The sequence below is a fragment of the Hydra vulgaris genome, chromosome 14 (assembly GCF_038396675.1).
Source record: "Hydra vulgaris chromosome 14, alternate assembly HydraT2T_AEP".
Lineage (NCBI taxonomy): Eukaryota > Metazoa > Cnidaria > Hydrozoa > Anthoathecata > Hydridae > Hydra > Hydra vulgaris.
In genome coordinates, this window is record NC_088933.1 from 33,908,240 (window position 1) to 33,927,500 (window position 19,261).

General features: G+C 27.0%; 2 protein-coding genes across 2 annotated transcripts; both read right to left on the reverse strand.

Annotated features, from left to right (window-relative positions):
• Nucleotides 1–6,991: 6,991 nt before the first annotated feature.
• Nucleotides 6,992–15,126, reverse strand: LOC100208016 (E3 ubiquitin-protein ligase RNF113A). The gene is made up of 5 exons (XM_065818279.1): nucleotides 14,928–15,126; nucleotides 14,473–14,601; nucleotides 14,198–14,366; nucleotides 12,063–12,241; nucleotides 6,992–7,361 (listed from the first exon to the last, which is right to left on the reverse strand). Exons 1-5 carry the CDS (start codon nucleotides 15,085–15,087, stop codon nucleotides 7,036–7,038), a joined length of 963 nt encoding a protein of 320 aa, XP_065674351.1. The 5' UTR covers nucleotides 15,088–15,126; the 3' UTR covers nucleotides 6,992–7,035.
• A 1,750-nt stretch (nucleotides 15,127–16,876) lies between these two features.
• LOC100199646 (tRNA (guanine-N(7)-)-methyltransferase) lies at nucleotides 16,877–17,781 on the reverse strand. The gene has a single exon (XM_065818280.1). The coding sequence runs from the start codon at nucleotides 17,735–17,737 to the stop codon at nucleotides 16,991–16,993; it is 747 nt and encodes a 248-aa protein (XP_065674352.1). The 5' UTR covers nucleotides 17,738–17,781; the 3' UTR covers nucleotides 16,877–16,990.
• Nucleotides 17,782–19,261: the final 1,480 nt, after the last annotated feature.

Genomic DNA, 19,261 nt, shown 5'->3' on the forward strand with positions numbered 1-19,261 from the left:
TGAAAACTTCACAAGCATCACTGGATGGGCATTATCAAAAAGAAAAGTATTTAGATATTCTTCAAAGCGAAAAACATTGCTAATGCAGATGTTTATGGCTGGAGAAGAATGTGGGAAGAAAATGAATCCAGAGCAAGTTCACCAATAGCTGAGGACAATGTTAAAGCCATGTGAATATGTGACAACTCAACAAATTCGATCATTATTCTGTAGGCAAGTAAATTAACTTGTATATTTACAAATACCCAAAGTATGTATGCAAAAAAATGTGACTTTTTCTTTTCTTGGGACTTGAGATAAATATTTAGCAATTTCCTTTATCCTTCAAGTGTAATTTTTTAGATGGAGTAGCAAAAAAGAACAGGAAGGTTGGCAACCACTTTTTGTGAAGAGGTTAACTTAACTGATGATGTGATTGATGAAACTGTTGATATGAAAGACACACTTGAAAACGAAGAAGATGATTTAAACAATGATATTCAGTTGATTGCAAAGGAGTTAGCAGCTGATTTTAAAATTGGTGATTGGATTGTTGTTCCATACTTTATGCAATGGTATCCTGCAATAATTAAAAATGTAAGAAGTTTTAACACTATAGTATTGTATTTTTGTGTATTGAGATCTATTACAAAATTATTGGTTTATTAACCATATTAACTAATTTCAAGGAATATTTAGGAAGCAGCAATGATTAGACGTTACTTTACCTCAACAATTAGGTCAATGATGATGATATATATGTTTCTTGTATGGAATATTCTGTTACACCTGGAAAGAACTGCTTCAAGTGGCCAACCAAAGAAAATATTCTCCAATGTTCGTCTCTTGACGTTGTTTGTAAGATTGATGCACCAACACCAACTAATGAAAAAGGTGATTATTCACTCTCAAAAGACGATATTGACAACGTGGAGATTCAGATCGGCCATTAATAAATTTGTCATAAATTTTTCTTAATTCTTAGAAAATTGTATTTCCCATCAGTTTTAAACGGAAAAATCGATCTTGAAGTTTAAAGGTTCTTTCTTTGATTGATAAAGTTAAAAAAAAAATTTTTTTTTCAAGTTCTCTTGTACAGTTCCTTTATAAAAAAGTATCAAGTTAAAATTTTTAATAGCAGTACTAAATAATAAGGCTTTAAAGTAGCCGTTGCTAAGTATATCTATACCGTTGCTAGGGTATTTTTTTAGTTGAAAAATTGGCAAAATAAGGCTACTTCTAGGACTTCTGTAGGCTTTTTATCACCAGAGCACATGGATTTTTTTTCAGATATTGGAAGATGCATATTTAAGGAAAATAAATAACGTATACTGTTTATGGTGGACCTAAGGCCACAGTTGTTATGGGTAATCTATCAAAGCGCGTTGAACGCAAAAAGTGATTTTTGGCAGGTTACTCCTTCCCAGGTCCTTGCATGCACATGGTTTTTGTTTCAAAAAATCAATGTATGTCTTAGTGTCTTTCAAAAACACGTAAAAAAACTACGTGCAAGTATTGGCCTTAAGAGATATTAGAGCTCAAAGTTAGGGTAAAATTTCAAATGTTGTGGTTTCGGACCACGATTTCTAGACAACTGAAAATGTAATCATGTTGAATTTTTACTTTTACTGTAGAAACCTACCCAGATTAGTAAAAAAATTAAAAAGAAATGTTTCTGTCATATTCATGTTGCTAAAACTACTCCTCAAAGTAGCAATTGCACTCCATGCGCAAAATTTTCTCAAAACGGGCCAAATTTTGGGACCCAATATTTCCGTAATTAATAAAAATTTTTGAAAAAAAAATTACCAGTGGCCCATTTTCATTGTATTTTACAAAATATCTAAAAATGAGTACAATTTGAAGACATCACTTCCAGACTTTGCCTAGAATTCTCAGACAATGGCTCTTAAGTAATTATTTTGAAAAAATAACAAGAAGCCGAATGTCCACTTTGAAACAGCCGTGATATACACTGCCGTGATATACACTGCCGCTCACGGAAGTTAGGACAGTGGAGATTTTTTCGAAAAAGCAAAATTAATATATAATTACGTTAGAGAATTTTTAATTTATATAAATAAAAGTTATATTTTTTATACATTTTCCATATAAAATATATTATTAGTCAGATTTATGTAATAAAAATGTACAAAAACCATTATAATAATTAAATTTTTTTTTTTGTCAAAAAAACCACCCTTTGATTTAATAACTGCTTTAACAATTCTCGGCATTCTTTCAATTAATTTTTTAATTGTTTCTTTTTGAATATTATTCCATTCCTGTTCTATAATGTTCCATAAATGAGATTTTGATGTTGGACATACAGTTCTAATTTTCTATCCAGTTCATTCCATAGTAACTCCCAGGGTTGAGGTCTGGGCTTTGCGGAGGCCAGGTCATTGTACTGGTAGAAACTTTTTATTCTCAATCACAGTTGAAAATAGCTGTTATTTGTGGAGCAGTTAACATTCGATTACGCTTACTGATGATTTTTATACGTCGGTCATCAGTTTTTGTTGTTATGCGAGAAGGACCTAGACGATTTCTGTCTTCCAAACTTCCAGATTCTCGATATCGACGAATCGTATAGCTAACTGTTGATTTACTCAGATTTAATTTTTCAGCTATTTTTCTAATTGTATAGCCTTCTTGAAGCAAAGTGAGTATTGCTGTCCTTTTTTCAACACTCATTGGCTTACCTTTAGGCATATCTTTTCAATATTTTGAGTTTACACTAAAAAAATAATTTTTAATTTTACCTTTGAACTTCTGCATTTGAAATTTTTAAAACACTAACACAAAATACACAAAATATCTGCAAAAACACAGTAAACAATAGAAATACTTGTTAAATGACAAACTTAAAAGATAATGTAAAATACAGGTTTATACGTGACCTTTAATATGTTTCTGCGTTCTCTGTTTATTTATTTAAAATGATAAGACTTTTACTTGTGAGTACAATTTATGTTATTCTAAATGTTAGTTATTTTAATATATTTACATTAAAATAACTTAATTTAGAATTTTTTTGATACAAATTTTATTTAACTTGATTTATTTTTATATAAACATAAATTTTACTAATATAAGTAAATAATTTTATAACGTAATTACATTTTAATATTGTTCTTTTGAAAAAATATTTTTTGTCCTAACATCCGTGAGCGGCAGTGTATATATATATATAAATATATATATATATATATATATACATATATATATACATATATACATATATATACATATATATATATATATATATATATATATATATATATATATATATATATATATATATATATATATATATATATATATATATATATATATATATATATATATATATATATATATATATATATATATATATATATATATATATATATATATATATATGAAAGTAACAATAAAATCATCTTTTTAATAATCAATACTAAAAGCTTTTTTTTAAAAAACTAATTTAATAAAAATAATAACGCTGATTTAACCATTAACTTTTTACAATTACATAATAATAACATAAACAGTTGGTAAAAATTTTTTAGCATGCACCAAAAGTAGGTTTTTGTTGTTTTTGAATTGTTTTCCTTTTGCGCGTAAGTATAAATAACTTTCCAGGTCCGTAGTTTAAACAATTTTCACAACCTACTTTTGGTACATGCTAAAAATCGCTAACCCAAACTTCCATTAAAAAAGTAGCAGGTTCTACAAAGAACCACTTAGGTACGTGAAGAACCCACGGGTTCTTTAAGTCGACCCTAAGGACCTTTAGGTTCTTTGAAGAACAGCCGCAGAACCTTCAAGAACCCGTTAGATTTGCAGTGTAATGTAAGAGTGTATTTGTTTTAAGACACCAGTTTAGAATATAAAAACGCTGAAAAGAAACATACGATCTGAACAAAGCCATATTCCCCATGAAAATTTTTTTTAAAACTAAAAGTCCAAGAATTTAGCTGCAATTGAATATTCATAATATAAATTGAGTAAATAAAAAGCAACATTATATAGAGTAATCTAACGTGTAGTTTACAACTATACTTAATCCTTTAAAACACACTTACTTTAAAACACAAAGCTTCTACAAAACAGGTTGTATTACCTGTCACAGGAAATAAAAACAACAACAACCAATTTTATATTACATCTTATTTAAAAGTTTTTATTTCACCTATTTGTTTAATAAACAATATCATCAACCTGACCGCTTTGATGTAAATTTGGTTTGTTGATTGAAGCTAATGTCGTAAGCATTTACAAAAACGAATGATCTAACTGATCAAGATGGGATAATCACAGAACCATTAAGAAAAATTATTTTATAAAAAGAAGTTTGAACAAGTTTCTGAAAATACCATATCCATACATCCGCAGCATACCCTTTAAATTAATAATACCAAATATATTTTACATTCATGCTTTAATACTAAAATAATAATAAATGTGAGGTATTAGATTTACGGTCATAGAAATTTATTTTTTTATAACAATAACTTTTATAATATATACCATAGTCTATAAAAATAACCTTGTTCTAGAAAAGATATTTTTTAAATCTTATTTTATACATTGCGACATGCGTTTTTTTTTGACGAAAATTTAACTGTCAGAACATCGTTTTCTTTTTCTTTACCAAGAAAAGAGTACTATTTTCTTCGACCTACTAGTAGGTCGTACTATAGAACTATTTTCTACAACCTACTAGTAGGTCGTACAAGTAAAAATAACTGTAAAGGTTCGAGTTACAATTGATTTGTTTTTTCTAATCCTAATTTTTTTTTTTTTTTTTTAATGATTTGCAGGCTATATATTGAAAAAAGGTGTTTAGGGTTAGTTGCCAAAACTTTAAAAGTGTATTACTTTGCATTTCTCAATGTTGATTCCATCAACATTGAGAAATGCAAAGTAATACGTTTGCTGCACATGTATTAAGTCGACGTGCGAATACTCAATGGCCAATTGAAAAGACTTTAGTCGAACGAGACCTTGATTTGATGGTCTTCAATGACCTTAACGTCAAACTAAAAGTAGTCGCATCAATAGCAAATAGAATGCTAGAGCGACTCAAAAAAACCATTTTTTTTTTAAATTTAGGTACCCCAAGAAATTCTTACGGTCTTATCAAAGAGCACCGCGGATGAGCATTTCATTAGTTGTTCACATTTTTTCGTCAGCATAGAGGGTAGGCCTGGTGTAGCACCTCTCCATCAAACTATAATTAGATATATTGTTATATTGATAAATATATTTTTTTCTTATCACTGAAATAATAAATAAAATATATAAATTTTTAGTTTAATATAATAATAAATACCATTTTAATAAAAATATTGAACTAATTTTTTATTTGAACTAACTTTGTATCTTTAGTTTCGTTTGTTTTGCATTAAACTTAATCACGTCATTGTAAAAAAAGCGAATATTAAGCTTTTCCAGATCAGCTTTCTTCTATTGATTATGTATATACGTACAGTGGCGACAAAATAAATAGCACAGATTGATGTTCAATATGTAATGATATATTTTCTAGAGATCTGAGTTTTTGAGATCTAAACTTTTTCAGCCTAATAAAATATTAGTTTTGGAAAATAACATAACTGAGTAAGAAAAGAAAGTAACTTAGTTAAAAAAAAAAGTACAATCATATAAGTGATTTAGAAGTACAGAATAAGGGGGCAATTTAAATAGCACACCCTGTACAAAATTATCATTTCGTCCTTTTGCCACCAAAATCATGGAGGTTTTTTGTGTAAATAGTTTAGAAAACTTTATTAGAGGTAAATTAATATTTAGTGGGTTATCCTTTTGAGTCAATAACTGCTTGACAACAACAGCCCATTAACGAGATCAATTTTTGGCATCGTTCAGGCGTAATGGCATCCCAAGCAGCCTTTGTTTCAATCCAAAGTCGGTCTAAATTTGTTGCAGTTGACCGGTTTATGTTTCTGTCAACTTCTTCCCACAAATTTTTTATCGGATTTAAGTCTAATGACTGTGCGGGCCACTCCAATACATTAATCTCCTTAGCGTTAAACCACGTTTTAACACTTTTGGCGGTGTGCTTAGGGTCAATGTCTTTTTGGAATTTCCAAACCAAAGGAAGATTTTCCTAGTATTTTTTTGTACATGTGTTGATATATTGTTCCTTGAATTCTATGCAACGGGCCCACACCACACCATGAAAAACTGCCCCAAACTATCTCATTGCCACCACCATGTTTTACGGTCTTAAGAGTATACCGAGGGCAGGTTTCTTGGTTTTGGGGATGAAGAACATATTGTTTTCTGTCGGATCCAAAGCAATTAAACTTAGATTCGTCAGTCCAAAGCACATTTTGCCAAAAACTTAAATCCTTGTGTACTTGCTGTTTTGCAAACTTCAAACGGCTGACGAAATTACGTTTTGAGACCAATGGTTTTTTCGGACAACCCTTCCAAATAGCTTATTTTCGCGTAAGCGACTTTTAACAGTGCTGACAGACAGGCCGAGTTTTAAAATTAGAGCAATTTGTTCTTTAATTTTTGGTGCGCCAACAAAAGGATTCAGCTTAGCGATACGGTCTTCTATATATGCGTCTTCTCTGGGGGTTTTCTTTCGTTTGCGAGACTTGCGTTTTTTGTTGCCTAACGAATCAGTATCGTTAAATAAATTAAAACCAACTGGTCATGAAAGTGTACTATTTATGTTGTCGTCACTGTAAACATTAGTGCAAAGCCTTATCTATTTTATGCAGACTAATAATGAATTTACAAAAACTACAGTGTATTTGAGTCAATTTCTTAAAAAAAAATTGACTCAAATACACTGTGTAGTAAACTACACGTGTTCAGAAAAGAACTTGGACACAATTCAATCAACCTAAATTCGATCAGGGCTGTGTCTTCTAACTGTGTGCGTAAAACAAAAGTTAAAATAATATTTTTGAAAAACTTGTTAAAAAATTAATAAATAGTAAAATAGTGTTAACTGAAATCTATTAGAAGTATCGAAGTAAAAACAACGAAGTAAAAATAAGAAACTTCAACGAAGTAAAAAAAAGGGTACAACAATTAGCATTCATTATCTCTTTCATAACTATTTTCATCGACCTCGTTATTAACTTCATCATCATTACTTTTTTCATTTGCACTATTTTCTTTCATTCTTTTTATAATTTCTTTTGCAGAATTAAAAACTCCAGAAGTTTGTTCTGCGCATACATAACATCTGCGCGTTTTTTTGTAGTGCTCTAAAGCACAAAGTTCGCAAAAGTAATGCTTGCATTTTGTAACTACTGGATTTTTAAACGAATTACGACAAATGAAGCAAGCAAACGGTAGAGCGTCTTCTTCGTCTTCAATTGCATACTTGGATACATCCTCTTGTCCATAAGTACCTGGAAAAAAGGACAATACTTGTATTAACCAACAATTACAAATACTACTAATAATACAATTATTACCAATAAATGTAGGATGTCTTATGGTTTACTTAAACACACGGCTTTCTATTCTGCTTAAATTAAAAAAAAAAAAAAGAAAGACTTAAGGCCAGTTTAAAAATCGCATATTCTGTCAGATGAACAAACGTTCTCAAATCATTTAATTTTTTGCGCTATAAATTTTAAGTAAATAAATCTGGCTCTGGATACTAATTTTTGCATCGAAATCTCTACTGTGAAACTGGTTAATCAGTCAGAGAGTGTACAAAATTCCTAGAATAAATATGAATGTCAGAAAGAATTAGATCAAATAGAATTAGATCAAGAGTCATATGATCAGACTTTATGATTAAGTGTTAAAGTTAGAGTTAAAATTGCTTTGAAAGCAAATTTTCAAATAAAATTTTATAAATACTCATTGTTAACTTAAAAACTAGTTTAAACAACAGCCAATAATTTGCATAATGGTAGTTAATATTTTACGAAAAGATGATAAAAATAATGTGATGTAAAGTATAAAATATCAATAATTCTATTAATAATTTATATACTCTATAATTATAAACAAATATATGCTATAATTATAAACTATATAGCATAATTGTCTTTGTTTTGTTTTTCAGAGCATGAAGCTAACCCCATAGATTAGATCGAATTTAAAAATTTAAAGAAAGAAATGAGTTTAAAATCTCAAAAAACTTAAAAATTTTACTAATAATTTAAGTAACATCAGTGGAACCAGAGTTTTTTCACAAGCTTTTTCAACCATGGAACTATTTGCCACAAGAATAAGAAATATATTGCTCATCAAAACCTTTGATGCTTTGATTAATTAGTTTAGATTCAATTGATGCATTAGTTTTACAAAAAATTATTTGAAAAATGCAGTTTAAAGACAAAAGTTTCAAAACTTTTTTATTTTCTTCTGTTAAAAACATGTGTTTTTTTTATTTAAAATGGCTAAATTCACACCCTGCTATAATAATTGTAAGTAATTGATAAAGTTATCTGGGTAATACCCAGATAAATTTAAAATTATCCAACACCCAAGTAAGAAGTGACCAGTGCCCTGGCCCCATCCTCGGCTAAAAATGAGACTTTTTGCAAACTTGGCCTCAGCAGCGACAAAGTTATAAGATTTAGCAGGGGTTGATAGCCGGGGCTAGAAAAAAATTTATAATACTTTATATATTATAATTTTATACTTATATTTACTATTTATTAAATACTAGCATATATTTATATATTTTTAAACTCTTATTTTCTTCCAACAAGATTGCAAGCAACCACTATTAAGTTATGAGTTACTTTAAAATAGAGAATAAGTTAAAATACTAGAAAATGGTTTTCTGAAGAAAAGTTGTTGGTTGTATAAAAAAGGAAAACATGTAGATGGGTAAGAGATAAAAGATTTTTTTGATGTGCAAGAAAAAAACTGAATTAATAAAGGTTTTTATAGCATGAAGGGACAGATACAGCAAAAGGATGCAACTTGTTGAATAAGAAGCCAAGCAAGAATGAGTTTTGGTTAATCGAAATAGAGATGATAGCTTGTTTGAGCATTGACCATGATAGTATTTGTAGAAAAAAGAACCAAATGCAACCTTACAACAATCGAAGAGTGGCTTAAGCTTGGCAGATAAAGCAGGTCTTATTACATTTACAATGTGCTTTTAGATTTTTCTGAGAGTAAGAGGGTTGTTATTCCTCAATATAGGAATGCCAGCAATATTGCAATATTTTTTTTCAGTAAATAATTGAGAGTTGTTGTCTAACAAAAATTGTGGATTTAAGTTCAGAACTTGAATCCATAAGCCACTGCAAGCCTTAAGCTGTTACAGAAGAGAGATCAAATTAAAAATCGTTTGTTGTAAAAAAATCAATTGTTGTAAGCAATCAAAAAGTGAAGATTTTTTGTCAAAACAAGAGTATAAATAAGTCGTCAGCAAATAGAGCCATTTTAAATGTAAAATTTTCATGAAGATCCATGTTGTAGATAAGAAACAATACAGGAGCAAAGATAGAACCTTGTGGTACCCTTAAAGTTACTTGAAATAAAGAAGAGTGTAGGCCTTCAAGAACAACTTTAATACTACAGTTAGAAAGAAATAATTTAATAATCTCAAAAGCTTTATAAAAAAACCAAATTACAGAGTAAAGATTTATCAGAGGATAGTAGGAGAGGTCAAAGTGTTTTCTAGTTATTTTAAAAATTGGAATCACTTACTTATAGCACTTAATAATAGTTTAGCAAAAAGTAAAGAGAGTTCTAGAGAACACATTTTTAAGACTATGATGGAAATCTTGTCTGAAGCACTAACTGTAGAAGTGATTAATTGAGAACTGGAATTTAGCATTGGAATATTTAGCATTGGAAGCCAGTGATTTGGATGATTAACAATGGGTTAACCTGTTTAACTGGCAAGAAGAGTATGCCCATTAAATTCAAGAGTCAAATTAGATTAAGATTTCTTTGCAAATAGCTCTGCTTTTCTTTGGGGAAAAGTAAAAAAATTAGACCCATGAATAAGAGATTAAATGTTACACTTATTTAGTTAATGACACTTTTGAAGAATTACTAAATGTCTCTAGCACCAAACATCTGAGATAAGGTACAAGATTTAGTAAACTGAGAATAACAGAGCTTAACTTCAGACAGGACCTTTTTATATTGGCTTCTTGGAATAATAAAAGGACATATGTTCTTAAAGGAAATGTTCTTTTAAAAAAGATGAAAAAAGTGAATAATGTTTAATAAAGCAACTGCTCAAAATTATGTAAAATGTGGAGTAGAATGAGGCTTAACCTAAAATTGAAGAGAAGAAATAAAGTTTCCAAACTATTATTCCAGCAGGAATAAAAGCTTCCAAGTTGCACTTTATGCATACATATTATGGATATGAACATATATATTTGTAATTTATTTAAATGCTGGCATACAATATCCTTTCATATTTATATAAACTTTAGCATTTATATGGTGTAGCATTTGCCATAAGAGAACATGATCAGATGGATGTATGGTATGACTCTAGCATGACACGATTCCAAAAGGATTATTGCTGTATTTTTTTATTTAACCATTGGTATTTCCACAAATAGTGATTTTATAAATCAAGTACGTTATCAAATGCCAGCATGAACTCTGTTTCTGCTCTCAATAAAAATCTCCTCACTGACATCTTCACTTTCACACGAGAAATGTCACAAAATCGTTGATCAGTTTGATACATTTTTAAAATATCAAGATTATTCTATTGCTTCATAACCACTCTCACAATGTTTATAGATGACTGGAAACAGAATGAAATGCTGGGGATGATTTTGTACCAGTTTGTTTCAAACAGCAAGCAACATGACTTATCATGGTGTTTCACAATTTGTACGCAGAATTGATTATCAGAATATAAATGATGAATGTTGTGATTCAAGATCAAGGATTAATGTTGTGATTCAAGATCTAAGGTTTCCTTTTGAATCTTTGTTTGTTCTCTTTGGTTGTTCCTTCTCATTTGGATCTTAAGACTATTTTTAAAATTTTGCTCATTCTTTCTCATTGGATGTTAAATCTAAATTAAGAAATACTGAAAAATATCTTAGGTTCTTGACAGTTAATACTGATCAATTTATTCTGGGCATAAAAAATTTGTTGTGTAACTATAATAAGTATTAGATAATAATTTGTGTGATTAATTGAGCCGCAATGCATAGAAAATAATTTGATTGAGCCTCAATGCATAGAAAATCATGTGAATTTGTGTGATTAATTGAGCCTCAATGGATAGAAAATCATGAAAATTTATTTTATCAATCACTACAAAGTCATTTCCATCATCGATTGAAAACTCAATGTATAGAGAATCGTGAGAGAAAATTATTATTATGAAATGTTACAAAAATTGGCTAACCAAGTTTAACTATTTTTTGCATAATTGCGTCAGAAGAACTGTTTTATTTGTAAAAGTCGCCGCTAGATGGATATCTTTTTTTCTTTTCGCAAGGCATCACCCTAGAATGACATGATTGATCTTTTCAACTTTGTTGCTTTCACTTTTGATCATTTTTGATTATTTTTCAAAATTCCTGTAAATGCTGATCCTTTTGTTTTTGAAGATTTTTAAGCCCTTTTATACAACTCAACAAACTGATTTTACTTATTTGCAATAAATCTGAATGACATCTATGAAATAAACAGAGTGAGCCACAAATTAAACTGTTCTAAATTATGCTTTTTTTGCACAGAATATTACTCAGATTGCACAGAATAATACTATTTAAACTAAATCAATATTAACATATATAATACAGATTATTATGCAGATTCTATTCTATAAAAATTTATAAAATTCAATTTTTGTCTGTTGATTGTTTTTTCAATTTATTAAAATTATTTCAAAAAAAAAAAAAAAAAAAACTTAAATACTAAGTACTCAAACTTGATAAAACTAAATATTTAGTCCTACTTAAAGATCAGACTAAACCAATTTTTTTTTTACTAAAGTAAATGTAAAGAAGAAAAGTCTATCTAAAAAAACAACAACAACAGAATAACAGGGTCTGTAGGAGCCTCTGTATTACTATATATTTATTACAAACAGTCATTATTAAGGTATTACACAAACTTATTTGACAGAAATAAATCTTAAAAAAACAAACCCTCTTTGAAATCTCTTTCCAATTGCCATCCATGCTTGTAATCACTACGATCATGCAGAAATTTACAACTGTCACCAAATCCACAAAAACCTGTCTCTTTGTAATCTTTACAAATATCTGGTTGATAATCCCAACGAATAGTTGAACGCAAATGAGCAGGTGCACGTATAGGACCTTGTCTAAACATTTATTACAAAAACAAACAAAATTAAGTATAGTTGTTGAGAAATAGCCTTAAAACTAAACACAAATTTGTCTATTAAACCCTGTTAGTTTTGCTATGAATTAATTTATATTTTTTTAAATATATATTTGTATAGTTTACTCCTGACTTTTATTTGAAAATTAAAAGATATGGTTTTTATGCAAATATGTTGTGGTGCGGAGGGCATTGTGGTGAATTTTAACAGAGAGGATTCTGGTAAATTTTAGCTTTTTTTTCTATATAAAAAACCTGACAAAAAACAACAACAACAAAAAAAGATTAATAATTTACTTAATTTAAAAATTTATTTCAAATAAGCTTACATTTAATACTAATGAAATATTAAATGTTCAAAATATTCAATAAAAATAAATTTTATGTAAAAATTAAAAAAAAAAACAATTTTTTTTTCAAAAATTCTTTACATTGAATGCGAATCATAACAGTATTTCGGAACGGAAGGAATACTATTTTATTTATATAAAGATCACTAGGAAAATAAAAGCAGTTTTTTAGTAATAATTTTAAAATAATAAAAATTAATAAATGAAATTTTTATTTAATAAAAGCTGATTCCATTGCAATTTTATACACTTCTGCTAATAAAAGTCTGGCCTTCAGGACTTGATAAAACTTTTAAGTCATCTTTTATGTTCTCTTCAGAATTAAATTGCTTGTTTCACACAATAGCATCATCAGATGTTATAACCATCACATAAAAACAACAAAAAATTCTTAAACATAAGCTTTAATAGAGCAGAGTTCAAACTTCAAAAGAATATACAACTTTAATATATTTGGATAAATATATAATAAAAGGAGACTCAAAAAAATCAATTTAACAAAAAACAACCAATTAATCCCTGAATAAACTAATGTATATTTAACTATATAAAACATAAATGTTCAAAATAAAAAAGGCCCCAGCTAAATAAAAATATTTAGCAGGGCCCAGGGCCGGGACCCTAGTCATTTACAATAGTATTTATTACTTATATAATAACAGTATTTATTCCTTATAATAAATGATAATATAAAGTTCTAGTAGGCTGGTAGCCAGCGCAATCTTAGGAACATAAACAAAAAATTTAGCATTTGGTTAGAAATGCATATTTCTTATCTTATACAAATGCGTTAACTCTAGATTTCTAAATACAAATTCAAATACAAATGTATTCAATCAGCATTTTCCAAACATAAACACAATTATTTGTAATTTAGGTTTAGAAAAAAAAAATTTTTAAGATATATAATCTACTCTAAGTATAATAGTCTATATATATATATATATATATATATATATATATATATATATATATATATATATATATATATATATATATATATATATAGTCTAAAATACAGAAAAATAAAAACAAGCCTTCTAATAACTACCCCTTAATAACAAATTTTAAAACTATTTTAGTGTCAAAAACGAAAAAAAAAAAAACCTCTTGGTATTTCCCAATAAAATACTGGTTAACCTAGTTTATGGAGCTGCAAATACATTTCAATCAAATACAAATGCAAAGATTTAAAAAAATATCTATCAAATACAATACAAATACGCCAAATTTGACCCTAACCCTGTTCATTACAAATGTTTATATTGCATTTAAGCTGAAAAATATCTTCTAAAATTTGGTTAAAAATAGTTATATTGCATGTAAGCTGAATCATCTTCCAAGTTTTTATTAGAAATGCCTATAATGCATCTTAGCTGATGAATATTTTCAAAGGTTTGACAAGAAGGAGATAATTTTTTAAGAAAAGCTTCCATAGAAAATGATGCTCCAATTTTGCATTTAAATTGGCAATAAAACCATTAGAACAAATTACGTGAATTAAATTGCTTACTTCATCAAGTTTATAATTGACACTTGAGGTTATAAAATAACTAAAAAAAAAAAAACAATAAAAAAAAACTTACCTAACCATTCCACTTGAAGCATTTCCAGCTGCTGTATCTTTCTTTTCTATGTATTGTGTATATGCGGATTGTCCACGATATATTTTATCATCTGCTTTTCCTTTGAGTTCCTTATTAACTTCAAGAGCTCTTTCAAATATAGACTGGGCGTCTGTATTTAAAGCAGTATCTGTTAAACAAAATAAATTTTAAACATTTAAGCCAGTCTCAAATGAACCAAAAATAAAGTATTTAAAACAAAATTGAAACAAAAATTTTAAACAAGGTATATTTACCTATTTCAACAACTGCAGTTGCACCCATATCATCTGGTCCTTCTCGTTTACCAGATCGAGTGGATTTATATGAAACACTAACATCTTCTTCACTATCGCTATTATGTGCTTCAGAATTTTTCTTTATTCCTAAGTTAAATTGTTTTCTTTTTAAATGACAAAACAGATTTGCATAACAAATGCAAATAATGAAATGCACGTGTTATGTGAATGAGATTGACAAAACAACAGATGCTTTATAAAAATATGATTAAAAGTGACACAACAAATACAAGAAATACCTAGCAAGATAGCTAAACAAGTTTTTAAAACTTTGAAACATTCAATATGAATTAAAAAATAAATAAAAATATATAAACATAATCAAAAAATAAAAAATAAAATAAAACTAAAAAATAATATATAGAAAGAAAAAAAAAAAAAGAGACTAACATACAGTGTAAAATGTATTGAACCTGAACTTTGAACCAAAGAATTCTTCTTTGCTTTTCGAGGAACATGAACTACAGCACTATGTGTTGCTTCTTCTTCACTACTGCTTCCTTTACGTTTTCTTGTATTACCTCGCTTAACCAAAGTTTTTTTAAAAACAACAGCTGATTCAGACTGAGACATTTTTTATAAACTACATTTCTATAGTGAATACAAAAAATAAGGATTTAAAAAAAAGTTTATGTGAAATTCGTTATAACTATAAAGCATTATTAGTGTATATAGTAGTATACAATAAACTTTAATATTCAATTACATAATGTTAATTGTTTATAAAATGATGGGAGGTGATTCAGAAGGTATTTATTTTGCAACAAATATCATAAAAGTTTATTTTAGATAGTAAAACTTTTATTACTTATTTTATGAAGTCACGAATTATTTTATGAAATAACGAAAATATATATAATTAAGTAAAAGTTTAAATATATAGTTAAGCCATGTATAACGACAATTTAACTAAGTAATATTAAGAAATTAGAAATTAAAAAAAAACACATTTTGTTTACTAAAATATTTAGATACCCCACCTAGTGCAACTTGTAGTAACTATTGAAAACATTTAAAATTTAAAAGATATTATTCAGCTTTAATTTAAATAATATTTATACTCAAGTACTCAAAAGTATTTAAACTCAAAAGTTAAACTTAACTATTACACTATTGCGTATAAAAATTGCTATTACACTAAAGCATATAAAAATTGCTAATATTTGAAAAGGAATACTATTTCTGTAAAATTGGATACATTATAAAGATTTTCATATTTAAATAAGAACCTATAAAATAATAGAGTGGACAACTGTCAATCAAAACAATGTTTTGACTGCCTAGTGCCTTTAAAGATAGATTTTATTTAAATAAGTGACTTGTTATACACTGAATTTAATACAAAAAAATAATAAAGCAAAATAAAAATTTTATTAGAGAAACATTTTATCCCTTTTTATCTTTTATTTTTTAGTGATATCATATTAGAATATATTAGAAACAAAATTTACAGAAAAAGAAAACTACAATGAGTTTTATGTTAGAACTTTGGACAATATGCTATGCTTCAGTTTATTTTTAAAAACTCTTTTGTGTTCAAAAAAAACATACGAAACAAGCTAGATTTTACTAAAAATGACTTCTTTTTGAACAACATCTGAAAGTTCGATGACTAATATTAGGCAACCATTAAGTAACTTTAGATCTAGATATCAACCAAACAATAGAAAACTTGAGATCAGATCCAAATTCCGAATTGAAAAAAAATTGTGTATACTTTTTATTCAAATTAAAGTTGTCACAACATAAATTTTTTTTTAAACAATAATTTAAAAATTTTTTCAAATATTTTAAAACAATAAAAAAAAACACATATGTAGAGAACATTATTAATGACACTACAATAATAATAAACAATGATAAAAAATAACTAATATAAATAGATTGTGTAAAAACATAAAATTTATTTAAAAAATGCTATTAAGTTTTTTTAAATTTAAACAATAAAAATGTAACACTAAATTCAACAATTAAAGTTTCTTTTATTGTTAATAGTCACCAAGTCACAAAGTTATCATCTAATGATTTACCACTAAAAAAAATACATAAGCAAAATATTTTAATGAGTTGACTGTAAAACTGGATTTTTTTTAGAACTTCTCATATCCTATATTTTTTAATGTGATGTTAAATTGTTTGTACTAAATCATGATCCGATTGGTTTAAATATGATCTGGGTTTAATTTAAAAAAAAGTAAACTATGATTTCGAGTCTGGTAAAGATTGAAGACACATGAAATCTACCTAACAAAAAAACACTTAAAAATAATTTAATATGCTTATATTTTTAAAAATGAATATTAATATATTTCTATAAATATAAAATATAAGTTGTTCTTATTTCAAATTTAAAAAAAATAAATAAGAAAACATCAAATATTATTCATTCATAATGATTATAAACATATTGAATATCAATAGGTAAATAATAATACAAACCAAGTTAGCTGATTAGAATGATTTAAGCTAAAATATATTAAATTGGATTTGGAAGCCTTCGAAAAATTGCTAAGTATTTATTGCCATTGTTTCTAGTGACCTTTTTACCCTCTTCAGTCGATTCATAGAGTTTTTCAACAACTGGATCACAAGAATACTGTTCAGCAGTCAACTGCTCAAAAAGAGGATGTTCTACAAAGTGAGTTTTCATCCATTCATGTAATTCTAATACATCAGTCATTGTGTAGACAATTCCTCCTTCAGCCATTACATAAGCATACTCAGAAAGCAATGTTGAACTAATAATTCTCCATTTGTTTTTTTTCTTCTTAAAATGCGGATCAGGAAAAAGGAAAAAAAGACACTTTAACTGACCTTTGTTAAAAAAATTGGTCATATATTTCATAGCATTTGTACGAATAACTGCAATATTTTGGAAGTCATTTTTGTTTCCTTGATTTCTTAGTGCTAATATTCTCTGATGAACAAAAGCAGAAACTTTGACACGAATTTCCATTCCAAGAATTAATGATTTTGTAAAAAGAGGTGACAAAGTTATTAACATACCACCATACCCACAACCAATATCAACAATTTCTACTTTTTCTAAATTATTACATGAACTTCCATCAGGTGTAAAATAGTTCGGATAAAATGGATGCCAATTCATTGCAGCTGGGCAAACAGGGTATAAAAATGAATGATCTGCTAATGGATTTGAGTGAGCACGTTGGCGAAAATATTTTTTCTGGGGAGCACATACTGTTTTTACATCTTGCTCCATTTTATTTAATGTTAATTGCTGCAATAATAAACAAATAGAATAGCTTAAATATAAAATAAATTAAAATTAATAAATAAAAAAAAAAATCTAACTTAGTTCCACTAAAACATTAAAATAATTTCAGTAAAAAAAGCATATTATCAAAATAACTTTTACATGAACAAAACAATGTATTTATATCATTTAAAAAAATAAAAAATCAACTAAGGATGCAATTTTATCTTTATTTATTATACTAATTATCTTATAATTTTCTCCAATTATCTAAACAGATTCTTTTTTTTCAAAATCCTAAATACCTTTTGCTGGTTTGCAGTTTTTTAAAAAGTTTAGCTTAATGTTAGCCCAAAACTGCTCCATGGGCCCACAAAATGACAAGTCTTCCTATAAATTAATAAATATCAATTTTTGTTTTTTAAGAACTTTTTATTCTTGTGCTATTTCTTAATTTTTTCCTTGAAATACATGATCCAATAAATATTAAACTCTTTGCACAGCAAAGTCTTTAACATAAAAAAATATTAAAGATAATTAAACCAATTATCATTTGTAGTGGTTTTAAAACATAAATTTCCAGATAAATAAGTTCAAGGTTGATAAAAAAAATTTCATTAAAAAAAATGACATAAAATTAAAAACTAGAACACAATTACACTCAATATAGTTTTTTTTTTTTAATTTACTTATTTATTTAAAATTTACTTTTACAATAATTTTACAAACATACAAATTTCTAACTTTACTAATGCAATATATAATGACATTATTTTTAAATAACTTTACTGCTATATTACTATTTTACCTTGGGTTTATTTTTTCCTTTCAGTTCATGGGCAGCAATATAGCATGGACAGTAATATAGTTAAATAAAAAATTACAATATGTAATAACTGAATAAAAGCTAACTATTTCATAAGCAAAATGTTGTTTAATATATTGTTCTATATTAACAAGAATTTTTTTTTTATAAATATAAATTTATAAAATAATCATCACAAGTATTTTTACAAGAGAAAATTTTAAAAATATTTTTTTTTTGATAATTGCTTGAAAAATTTTTTTTGTTAATTGCTTAGACTTCATCACTTTTTTTTATCAAAATATATATTTTTTAATAATATTCTTGTGTCAATAGACTTTACAAATTCAAAATTTTACATGTCCTATAAGAGGATATATAAAATTTTTAATTTCAAATGCATTTATTCATTTTTTATTATTTCACTTATATACAGCAACTGTAGCACAATGATGAATTAGTATATATGAAATGTAGGTAAAATTGAGTAATGGGTTGACAATATTGGTAGAGAATTTATGTAAATACAAGCAGAAATCTGTATTTCTAACAGAGACATCAAAATTAAGAAAATAGATCTTAATACAAGGTTTTCAAATTGCACGCAAAAAATCAAAATGTTAAAGAGAAAAGTGTCACAAGAATTTGTAGAATAACCTTGAAATACTTCAAAATTTACATGAATTTTTTTTTTGACAAGAAAAAAAGTAATAATATAATAATAT